Raw genomic sequence first — 12,540 nt, 5'->3', positions numbered from 1 at the left:
AAAAAACATGTATTTTAAAATTAAGCTTAAATTATATCCTATTTAAAAATCTATTTTTTATTTATATTTTTTTTACTGTATTTGATTTAATTTTTTTTTTACAAGCCCGAGTTGTTGCCCCAAAAAGTCGCGCCTCCCTCTCAGGCTGTCTCTTTCCATGAGAATAAAATCGCTAAACTACTGAACTGTAAATGAGGTTCAATGAACTTGCCGCATGGCCAGAGGAAGGGGTGGGGGGTGTGGCAGCAGCAAACCGGGGCAGAAAGAGATGGCCGACTCTTTGTTGGAGCTTTTTTTTTTTGCTCTTTCCTCATATTTAATATGCGCCTGCTGACGTTGCAAGTTGAACGGCGTGGAGCGTTCCACATGTGCAACGTGCAACGTGCAACTTGCAATATGCAATGTGCAATATGTTGCACCCTGCTGGCCGCCATCCCCCCTGCCCCTCCACAACCCCCTCGGCCATACATTCAACGCATTTGCTAATTTAATCGCCTTTCCTTTTGTGGCGCCGCCTTTAATAGCTTGCCACAAATAATTGTTTTGAAAAAATAATTTTTTAATAAAAAAAAACAGAAGTAAATTTAATTTCTATTATTTTGAAAATTAATTATTTAAATAACCATCACATTTTTCTTCGAGTGTCTCTGCTATCTCTTTCTATTTTTGCCTCAAAATGCTCCACATTCGTTGCTCTCCCCTCCTCCCCCCTTGGCTTACTTCCTGAGCACTCCTCAATTCTCGCCTGGCCGCCTTTTAAATCCGAGTGGCTTCTAGTCTCGCGCCAAATCAAACAAAAAAAGTATTTTTTTTTTTAATGAATAAAAAAGTTAACTAACTGCCGGCTTGAAACAGAATCGAAGCTAACGAGCCAAAAGTCAGTGCACTGGAACAGTCGGAGGGGGCTCTACAGCGGACAGCGGACCACAAAGGCCTAGTTACAGTTAGCCAAGATTTCGCCCATCACTGTTCTGGTTAACAAATTTTTTTTTTTTTTTTAGTCTATGGCTTATAGGCTTTATGGGCGAACAAGCCAAGCGGGAAGTAGTCTTTAAAAAAAAGTGTGCCTAAGGGCCTAGTTTTTTAATTTTTTTAACTTAATTATCCCCCCCCCCAATTATACTAAATATTTATCTGTCAGATACTCTATCTCTGAGATACTCTATCTTTAAGATACTCCAGCTATTTTTTTAAAGAATTCCTCAAAAAGTGAAAAGAGAGACAAACACACCTTGAATTTCAATTCTTGGCGTTTGTTTCTTTTACTTTTGTTTTCTTCACTTTTCTTTGCCGGTTCTTCTTCTTTTTTTCCCTTATCCCTTTTGGTCAGAAATTGCTTATTATTTATTTCTTTTTTTTTTTATTTTTTCGTCCAGCTGTCGTGCCAGGTTTTTTTTGGTTTTCTTCTTTCTCTCTTCGATTTATTCGACATTCCCTTTTGTGTATCCTGTCATCATCATCATCTCTGGCCCCCTAATTCGGCTTACCTGTGCACTTTGCGTGTCTCTTCTGTCTTCCTTTGTCTCTCTTTTCTCCTCCATCCTTACCTTCTTTTTAGCCTTCCACCTGGCAGAGGTCTCTACCTGTCTCCCAATATGCATTCTAATAAGATTTTCTTCCACCAGAGCTGCCAACTCGTTTCTGTCGTTTGACCTTCTCGAAGGGAGAGAGGGATTATAGAGGGAGAGGGGAGAGAGTGGAGAGTGGAGAGTCCTAGTGGATCTAATGGCTTTTTTGGGTCTTGGAAGGGATTTCGGAGAGAAGGATATCTGTTTTTTGGTCACACTTTGGTTTAATTGCTAAAAATTAGTCTAATTTCTTATAATATTCTTCAGATTCTTCAGATATTATAGATTTAATACATTAAATTAGTATTAGTCTGATAGAATCTGATTGAAGTAGACCCTAGACTTGAGATTTGTGATTGAGACTTGATATTTTTATATAATCCTTATTATATCATGGAAAATGTATCCTTCCCTATTACATAATCCTTATTTTATCACTATTTTTGGACTCAAATATTGGACTCATTTCCTTTAATCTCTTGAGTAGTTCTTTAGATAAAGATATAATTACTATAGATATAGATAGATAGATCCTATAGATATAGATAGAAAAAGGAGGATAACCTTATTATATAATCTTTATTATATGATTATTTCCAAAAATAGGACTCATTTCTTATAATATCTTAAGTAGTTCTTCAGGTATTATAGCTATAATACTTGAGATTATTATTATTTTAGATATAATCCCTCGTACATGATGAAAATCTTCTAGAAATCCCCTCCAGCTCCCTTAGATGAATGCCATGTCCTTGCTGTTTATCTTAAAGACCTAAGAATTGGCTGCCCAAGTGGCTCCCTTATGTGTTCTAGCCCCTCTCCTCTCCTCTTGGCCCTCTCCACATGGCTCACTCGATTTCCCCACGGACACTTCAAATTGAAGAGCAGTCGTCCTTTTTCTTTGTTGCTCCTGGCAACCCTTCAGAGTCCTGCCCATCCTCCTCGTCCTTCAATGGAGTTTCAACCGTTTTCTCTTCGTTTTGGCTTCTTTTGTTTCGGTTCAAGTGGTGCAGTGGTGTGGCAGCATGGCGGGGCACATGATGATGCTCCATTTCCTTGGATGGATTTCCATCAACTCCATCAGTGCCACCACCCACTCTTGGGGGCAGCTGCAATTGCAACGCTTTTCATGATGACAGTGGCAAGTGGTTTGCTTTTCTGTGGCATGTGGCATGTATAGCTTACTTTTCAGTTAATTTTTCATTAAAAAGAGTGAGATTAAAAACGAAAGTAACTTGTAATAATAAATCGTCATAAATTATTAACAAAACGGTGTGTGTGAAAGAGGTTGTAACCGGGAATAGGTGGCTTATATTGTTGTCAGAACATACCGGTAGCAACATGCAACATCACCTTCAACAACATGTGTCTTAATTGCAGCAATTAGGCCGCCGAAACAAAAGTGAAAAGTGAAAACGCTTGAAAAAGTGACAAAAGCAGAGGAAAGTGTTAAGAAAAAAGAAGGAAAACCCACGCACAGAGGCGTGCTAACCACCAATTAGCCACCAGAACCACCAGAACCACCACCAAGAACCACCAGGAGTCGCGTGACAATGAGGGAGTGAGTGGCAGACAGAGTGACAGTACCATGTCGCTGCGGAGCAACAAGTTGCAGAGCCAACAATCCACGGCCAGCAACAACAGCAACAGTAGCAGCAACAGCAGCAGCAACACAACAGTGCAACATCCGCCAATGGCTTACCAACAACAGCAACAACAATTGTTGCAACAGTTGCAACAACAACACAAATTCCAGGCCCAAGCACAGCTAACTCGGGGCAACACTAGCCGCAACAATTTGGCCACTTTGGTGGCAGCCATCAATGGCCATGAGAATCAGAGTGGCGGCGCCTCAGTGGTCTCGGCCAGTGGCTACCAATTGTCACCGGCTGCCGCATCGCGGGTGGCCCATGCCCCGCCCCATTCACCCCTGGGACCGCCCTCCTATTCCGCTGCCACCGCCCAGTCGGCATTTTCGTATTACGGCCAGCAGCAGCATCAGTTGCAACTGAATCATCAGTACCAGCAACAGCAACAGCAGCAACAGCAGCAGCAGCAACAGTTGCAACAGCAACTTCCACCGCCTGATCTCACCGATGGCATCGATCATCCCTCTGCCCAATCGGCCACGCCCCCAGACTCCCCTAATCCCGGCCAGACGTCAGGACAATCGGATTTGGAGCAACAACTGTGCGTTGTGGCCAAAATGCAAAAGTCGGTGACCATTACAGTCACCCCGCAACGCAGCAATTCCATGGACTTTTTGAATTTTGAGGAGAAACGGCAGCTGATCGCCTCCTCGTTGTCCTTGTCGGATATCCTGCAGAGCAGCAACCAGCAGCAGCAGCAGCAGCAGGCAAACAAGGAGGCTCAGGTTTTCAATGGAGGGCAGTGCGGTAAGTTCTAGATCTGAGAGGGATCTAAGGGGGGTATCTTTATTATTATTTCAAAAAATAATTATTAAAAATTAAATAAAAAGATAATAAATTTAACTATTGTATAATATTTTCTAGGGTATCTGTCACTTTGTTTCTCTTTTTTGAAATTTATTTTTTTACACTTGAATGCAGAACGGAAATGTGATTTTTTTTTCGCTCGTTTTTTGTCGTTTTCCACTTTTGTTTGTCGACGACGGGGCCCCAAAATGGTTCACTGCACTTGACTCTGGGATTGTGGATAGAAGGGGCATGCCAGGGTAGAGGGTTAGAGGGGGGGGGGGGGAGGGGGGGGAGTGGGAGGAGATGGGGCAGGTAGGGTGGTGCGCAGTCGGTGGGGCAAGTGGTTTTGTCAACGCTTCTATCTGAAAAGCGAAACAATATGGTGACAGAACTCCAGAGCTTTAATTCTACTTTTAAAGGGGGGAGTTCATATACATACATACATGAGGTGTGGCAGGAAAGGGTTAGAGGGGGGGCAGGGTGCAGTTGAAAGGGTGCAGCTTCGAAAGAAATGTCGTTCAACTTTTAAGTCAAATTTTCAAGCAGCTGTTCAAGTTGGAAAGGAATTTAAAGAGAAAACTCCTGAATAATACCTTTTATTTTATTTTATCTTGTTTATTTTCTTATTTAATTAAATTATCAATAAGGACAGTTGATTGTATTTTTTGTGACACCTTTTTATTAGCTACGCTTTATCGCATTCAACACGGCATCCAACAAGTCATCGCTATAATATAAAATACAATAATTTCTGCCCTATATCCGATTACCATGACATGCCAATACGAATGCCAACTTAACCCACTTACCCACTCTCCCAGCTTAGTTTTCTTCATTTCTCCGCAATTGTGGATGCGGGTTGAGTGACTCATAATCGGACATCATCAATCAAATCAAGGCTTCAACTTAATTCGCCACAAGAGAAATTCACGTCTGGGAGTCAGAGCATTTTGTTTATTTTTAGAAGAATTAGCAAAGTCGTTTGTCTTCTGTCTTCAGTCTTCTGTTTATTGGCATTTAAAGATACAATTAAAAAGCTATGCATGTGGTTTGCTTTAAACTTGCTTGAATCTCCCGGAGAATTCAAGTTCAAGTGGAGAATTGAAATGGCTTTTTAATGCCTCTTCCAATGAGGGATGGCACGTGTCTCCGCCAAAACGGAGCAACAACTTTGGGGCTAACTCAGTGTGTCAATGACTCACTTTGTTTATGCCAATAGAGTTGTAGAGTTGAGATATACCCACATAATCGCAGGTGTTTGTAAGTCAGTGCACGGTAAAAAATAAAATCACTAAAGTCTATAAAAGACTTACAAATGACAGATTATTTTAATACGGCATGACTAATTTGTGGTTTTTATCTCGGGGGGGACTACTTTTTAGAGACAGCGACATGTCATTCAATCAGGTGCTAAATAATTCAGGTGTGACTTTATTTTTAAGCCATAAAACTTTAGGGTTATGCTTTAAATTTTATGATTAATTAACTAAGGAGGTCTATAGTCTAGTTTATCTTCTCTTTCACTCCAAAGCTCTTAAATACTTCCATTTTCACTTCCCAAGGTTTAAAATTTAATTTAAAAAAATTTTGCATACTTTAGGGTGCTTATTTACTGTCCAATAGCCATTAGCCAAGCTATAACTCTTCTAAAAATCATCCGATTAGTGCGATTTTCTCGACTATATGATAACAGGAACTCTTCTTTTTTACTCCACGTCCCCTAAAAACGTTCTGTTTCACTTTCCACGTATAAAATTAGTTTTAAAAAATTATTTTGCATACTTTTGGGTGCTTAGTAGCAAGCCAGTAGCCAAAAAGGCTACAACTCTTCTAAAAATCATCCGATTTGGCTGAATTTCGGTTTAGAGAGATAAAATAGCTTCTGAAATAGATTGGCATTGAAAAATATTTTTAAATAGTTATATTTTCTTGTTATTTTTTTCCCCAGTGCACCACCAAGTCAACGTTTTTGTGTCACAATTCGTATTGTTGTCTGACTGCTTTTGGCTTAGCCGCATTCCTTGAATATTTTTGCAATTATTTTGCTCAAAATTACGGCTGTCGATTAAATCAAGTTATTTCTGCTCGTTACTTTCGTTGTGGCTGATGTGATGTGTAAATTGTTGAGCGTTTATATAATAATAGCTTATATATAGTAGCTCTGGCATCATCTTTTCCCATGACTTTGACAAATTCTAATTGATTTCCTTAAATTTGTAAAATCAATAATGCCGAAAATGGCGATATCAATTTACGATGTTCAATTATTCGCTTCGAAAAACAAGCAAACAAATAAATTGCCTTCAATAAAGCATAAATCGAACTAACTGTGGTGCCTCTTGCCCCATGCCACCTGCCACCTGCCACCGTGCCACCTGAAAGCGTTTTTCAATTTCAATTCAATTCATCAGCCATCGGACTTCAGACTTCAGACAGCTGTTCATTTCATTTTCCTCCCCATTTCCCCAAATACATATATATATATTTTTTTGTGATTTTCTGTCCAGAAATCGATAAGCTTCCATGTTAGTTTCTATCTATTATCTGGCCATAAAATCCCCACAACGCCTTGGACTAAAATCTCATTCAAGTTGATACAATTTTTGTTCTCTCTTCTGTTGAGTTTTTCAATTTGCACAGCAATTTCGCTGTCGGTTCTACAGTTACTGCCCATTAGCCGTAAAAAATACGGTAGCCATAAAAGCCAAGCGCTGGGGAGCAGGAGCGAGGTGGCAGGTGGCAAGAGGCACTCGAGTTGGGGCAGACAGACACTGAACTGAGATACAAAGTAGTAGAAACGGTGGCAAGAATAATAATAACAAAGTCAGGAAAGCTTCATATGAGAGTTAAAAGTAATAGGCTTTAAAATTTAAATTATTATTATTTATTAAATGAAAAAGTTCAATTGGAATTCTATTTATTATATGCCTCTTTGTTTATAAAAACTCTCAAATAAAAGAATTAAATTATCTCTTAAGGGTTAATGTTGAACTTGAAACTTGACTCGTTAAGTGGTCTGAAAAAAAAAAAACAAGGAAGGAGTAGTCGAGAGGGCCTTTATACATAATTTCAAGAGGGTGTGTCCTCTAACAGGCTATTTATAAATCATAAAAGCTGGCAGCTCCCCCTTGGAATCTGCGTAGAGAGCTTAGGAGTCCCATATCCCTTTACAATGTCTATCCAATTTGGTGGCCAAAATTAGTTTTCATTGTTGGCTGTTGGCTGTTTCACCTTTTTTTTCGATGACGCTTCGATTGACAGGCATTTGGGCCAAGTTGGGCCTTTTCTGCCTCTCTACATGACACTCATCGAACGGGGAATTAATCAATAAAAATAAAAAACGTTTGCTGATTAAAATTCTTCTATTTTTGGTCTGGCTGCAGAAGGGAAGTGTGGGCGTAATTTATACAATAAAGAATCTTACGTAAGAATCTACTGTGGTCTTCTGTGGGAGAATCGCAGAGTAGAGTGTCTGTAGAGTTTCGGCGGAGGTGTTAATTATTGATGATTACTCCGAGAGGGGATTATAATTATCAAGATTATAATTATCAAGATTATAATTATCAAAGTGAGAAGTGAGATTTTGTTGCGATTAAAGAGTATAGAGTTGTAGAGTATCTTAGAGATTCTTTTCCACAAAACTATTAGTCATAATATAGCTGATAGATAAGAAGTGTTTGCATAAAACGTGAGCTCGATAAGTGATTGATAGGTATTTGTATTGATTGCGCAATGGCTGGGAATTTCTAGATACTACACTCCTTAAGATGAAACCTAAAAGACCACAACTCTGCTATCTACCTTGGCTCTCGAAAGGTTCAAGTTAAGCCCCAAGCTAGAAACTCCATCTAACAAGTTTTGAAAGCGCTTTTAACACATTTAGCTGACAGCTGCGCAACAATAAAGTTAGAAACTAAGTTCAACAAGGCAGCCCATGACCCATTGATGATCCACAGAGCAGATGATTAATGGCCAGATGTCTGTAATGACCCTCGGCCAGCTAACTTGGCCATAAAGGCAGTAAAGGAGGCCACACCCAGACACCACCAGAGCCAATAAAATAAAATAAAAAATTAGTCATAAATCAGAAAAATGTCGTATGTGTTAATCGGTCAATGGGAAGAGTTCGAAATACTATTTATTTGTTATTAAAATTATTACTATTACTACTTACTCTCTTACTTATTTCTCTCAATGCCTTTCAGTATTCAGATCTGGCTGCTGCTTTTAATTAATGAGCAAGAACTGCAACTGACAGACAGACAGAGAGACCCAGGAAGCTGCATTGCAGTTCAAGATATGAATTCTGATATCAATTGAGATGCCTGTTTCCAGGCCCATTCGGTTGTAGTACAGTCTGGGCCAAAATGTGCCAGAGTTTGTCTCTCACATCCGCCGAGCGTCATTATCATCCTGCGCATACATCCGACCAGACACTGTACAGGTGTCAGATTTTGCCGACTTTCCACTCCCAGCCATTACTTTCCTTATCTGTCTGCCTGCCTGTTGGCCAATTTGACAGTTTGAGCCAAAAGTTTCCCAGCCAAGAGGATAAACTGTAGAAGAAAGTTGAAGAAAAAATATTTGAAAATATTAGAAACCATTTTTAAAACTCTGGTTAACAAAATAAAATAAATGATTTATATTCAAAGTTGAGCAACCCTGACACACATTTGTGTTAGTTTTTACGAGTTGGGCCCTTGTTTTTTTGAGGGTTTACACTAAATCTTTATGTTACTCGAGCTCAGAGGCAATATTTACATTCCAAAGTTTGCTGTAAGTTGTAAGCAAATATTTGGCCAAAACCTAAACCTCAAATCTGATTTGATTTCTTTGTGAAGGAGAGGCCATTGAACTTGGAACTTTAAAGTGTGGAAAGTGGATAGATACTCTTCTGTATCCTGTCCTTTTTCAGTTTATTAAATTACCGGCTCATGGCAATTAAGTCTCTGTTCATTTTCTATTTATAAGACTTCTCGCGGGAGGTCAAAAGTCAATGCAATTAGCGGCTTGCATTTTTACTGGCAGGGCTCACCAGGCGTATGAGTGATTTTTTATTAAAACTACACGCAAGACAAGTTATTGCTGGCTATTTATTCGATCTGTGTATGATTCATAGGCATTATTTTCGGGGCAATTATAGAGAGAAAGAGATGTCTCGGAATCGTTTCAGAAATTGCTTTCATAATTGACTTTGACACAGAGGCCGGGGGAACTACTAATAATGGGAATAATAATGGGAGTCTGGCATGTGGGATGCAATTAGCTGGCTATGATTGCCTTCATGCAGGTGCCAGCACTAAGAATGAATGGAATTTAAGGAGACAAATGGGTTTCAGAGAGTAATTCGAGTGCAAATCACACCAAACTGATTCAGACACAAACTTAACTCGCCTCAATGTCAACAACTATCGTTGGGCAACCATCTAAACTGAATTGAATTTGTCATTTGTCATTGGGTATGAGTACGCGTTATGCTTGATTTCATTCACAAACAGCCACGCCCACGAAACACAACTCAATATTTGAATTTCCCTCCCGTTTTTGGGCTGTTCAACAGTGCGTATACGTAATGGGATTTTGAAATTTTGTGCATGTGCATTGAATTTCAGGTTTAATATTGCTATTAAATCGGTCTTGGCCTTTTGAAAACGTTGTGGAATAGATGCCAGATGTGGCAAAAATTATAAATTAGTTTTTCATCAAAATTCGTTACACTTTTTCTTTTCACTTTCTTGCGAAAAAAAGACTGGCCTGAGACTGGAGCTCCTACCTCGGCGGGTAATTAACTTTCGGTTTGTTTTTCTGTGGGATTTTTGGCTTTGACATGTCGTGTCAAAGGCTGCCTACCTGTCTGCCAGTCTTCTTCTCATAATATTATTTATTTAACAAAATTTTGTAGCAACACTTGGCGAATAATTCATACTGTCACTTTTGTCTCGCAGTGGAGTTGTGGTGCGTCCAAGATCTCTACTCGATTGTTTTTATTTATTTTGTACAAATTGTTGAGCACATCACGTTGTGCAAATAAATTCCGTATGTTATTGTTAGCTGTCCGGTTTCGTTGCTATAGTTTTTCCTCGTGTTTGCGGTGTAGTTATCAGCGTCGATTTTTTTTTATTTTTTGTTTATTTACGAAACCGAGAGCTTCGAGCTGAGCACGCCAATTGGACTGCTCTTTACATAAGACTGCGGCTATAGATGGGGTGTACTGGAAGTATCTGGTAGATAAGATATCGAGGTATGTCGTACTTGAACTTTTCATGCAAATCCCGCTTCAAACATTCATAATTCTTGTTCAAAAAATAATTCATCCGCATATCCCATGGATACTCCTCGACTTTCATCCGTTTTCCAAGTTTATGGCTTGTTTTTACCCAAGCACTGTGTCATTTTCTCTCAGTCCCCCTCTGATTTTTGGGGGGTAACCTACAACAATGCGAAGAAAACATTTTTCCAACCAGAGGCAGCCATATTTCTTGGTTTCTCGCCGCTCTCAAGCTGTCGAGGCTTTTGGGCCAAAAGCGAATCTGTCGGGCGCCCCACAAAATACAAAATACAAAAGCCAAATACAGGTAGAACACTTTATAAGGGATTTTTAATATTATTATTTAAATAAAAAAATTTAGAAAATCTCAGGAATATTGTGTCTAAATGGAAAGTCTTTTGTAGCAAAATTTTCTTCAAATTTTTTAAAAAGAAATCGGTCATCAAAGCTCTTAAAATATTTGAATTTAATTTGAATTTTATTAATTTTTAAACCAATTTCTGAATAAAGAGATAATATATAAAGAAATATATTTTATCGTATTTTCTCTCTCCCAGAGTTACTTGAGTCAATCGATTATCTATCGATATTATATCGATTTTAGATGATCAGATTTCGAGTTAAGATGGGCATCGCTATTGACATTTTTTTTAGATACTTTAGAATAAATACCGTTATTGCTGTAATTAGTAATATTTTTACACAAACAAGAAAGGAAAGCTAACTTCGAGCGGAGCCGAAGTTTATATACCCTTGCAGTTCAGTCGCAGTCCGCTAGGTGGCGCCACGCATCTTATATTATTAGATATGTAGCGGATCGTATATAGTTGGCCGATCCTTATGAAATTTGGCATATCGAATTATTTTGCCAAAAGAGTAATCTGTACCAAATCCCATCTTTCTAACTTAAAAAACACCAAAGTTATTCCAATTTCGATCGTTGTATGACAGCTATAGGATATAGTCGGCCGATCCTTATGAAATTTTGCACACAAGATATTTTGGTCAAATTTAACATGTATGGAAAGTCACAACCCTCTAACTTAAAAAACACCAAAGTTATGGCATTTCCGATCAATCAGTTATATGGCAGCTATAAGATATAGTCGACCGATCCCGGCCGTTCCGACTTATATACTGCCTGCAAAGGAAAGAAGGGTGTGTGCAAAGTTTCAACTCGATAGCTTTAAAACTGAGAGACTAGTTTGCGTAGAAACGGACAGACGGACCGACGGACAGACGGACAGACAGACAGACAGACAGACGGACAGACGGACAGACGGACATGCTTATATCGACTCAGGAGGTGATCCTGATCAAGAATATATATACTTTATAGGGTCGGAGATGTCTCCTTCACTGCGTTGCACACTTTTGACCAAAATTATAATACCCTCTGCAAGGGTATAAAAATAGCACAATATTCTTGATACTTTATACTTCAATAAGCAATTTATTTAAAGAATATATTACAAAAATTGTATCTAAAAAAAAGTCAAAAAAATAAGTCATTATTCTCAAACAATTAAACCCTTTTCCCTCTTTTAAAAATGATATATTTTAAAGTCTATTTTCTGAATAAATAGGAGGGGCGCTCTTAGCCAGTCTCCACTGTAACAACAATAAAAATAAAAACGCCGCTCAACCGAGAATAGCAACAATAAAAACAACAACAACAACAACACCGAACAATGACAACAACTTTCGCGAAAACCCGTTTTCCACGCGTTCGCATAGCATTACCTTTCATGTTGTTGTTTAGTTGTTTGTTTGTTGTTGTTGTTGTTGTTGTTATTGCCGCGCCCTTCACTTGCTTTTGTTGTAGCTGTTGTCATTGTTGTTGTTGTCAGTGATTTAGAAGCCAAAATCTTGGTGGAAGCTGCATTCATTCAAACGACACCGAAGCTCCAAAAAACCGGTTTTCCAGAGATGGGGGATAAAAAAAAAATTAAATTATTATATGACGACAATAGCGTTGACTGAGACGTCGACGGCGCTGTTGACGCCAACTGCGCAGTTTGTACATTTGAGTTTTATTTTTGTATTTTTCGATTTGCATATTATTTGCTTTTATTTTTTTGTTTGTGTTTTTCTTAGCCACCTCCCTTTTTGGCCATAAAAACGAGGCCTCCCAAGAAGCCACCCCAAAAATTGTCTTCAATTTCTGATGATGTGTAGAATTATGTAGGGTATTTTGGTTCATATTTTTAGATATTTAGAAGGGCTTCTAGATAAAAAAATAATAATTTATTGGCTAATAAAATAC

At 38.7% G+C, this 12,540-nt stretch overlaps 1 protein-coding gene across 12 annotated transcripts in view; it reads left to right on the top strand.

The window, feature by feature from the left end:
- The window catches only part of LOC6493134 (phosphatase and actin regulator 4), an 88,323-nt gene that overhangs the window by 23,705 nt on the left and 52,078 nt on the right, over positions 1 to 12,540 (top strand). For 6 of the 12 annotated variants that reach the window (XM_014908745.3, XM_044714469.1, XM_001957079.4 and 3 more), the window contains exon 2: positions 2,949 to 3,964. The exons of the other annotated variants lie outside the window; for them this stretch is intronic. In XM_014908745.3, coding sequence (XP_014764231.1) covers positions 3,157 to 3,964 — 808 coding nt within the window. In that variant the 5' untranslated portion in view covers positions 2,949 to 3,156. The remainder of the gene's footprint in view (positions 1 to 2,948; positions 3,965 to 12,540) is intronic. 12 annotated transcript variants of the gene reach the window in all.

Source organism: Drosophila ananassae, chromosome 2R, assembly GCF_017639315.1.
Source record: "Drosophila ananassae strain 14024-0371.13 chromosome 2R, ASM1763931v2, whole genome shotgun sequence".
Taxonomy (NCBI): Eukaryota; Metazoa; Arthropoda; class Insecta; order Diptera; family Drosophilidae; genus Drosophila; species Drosophila ananassae.
The sequence above is the reverse complement of the archived record's forward strand: the minus strand, read 5'-3'. Positions and strand labels throughout refer to the sequence as shown.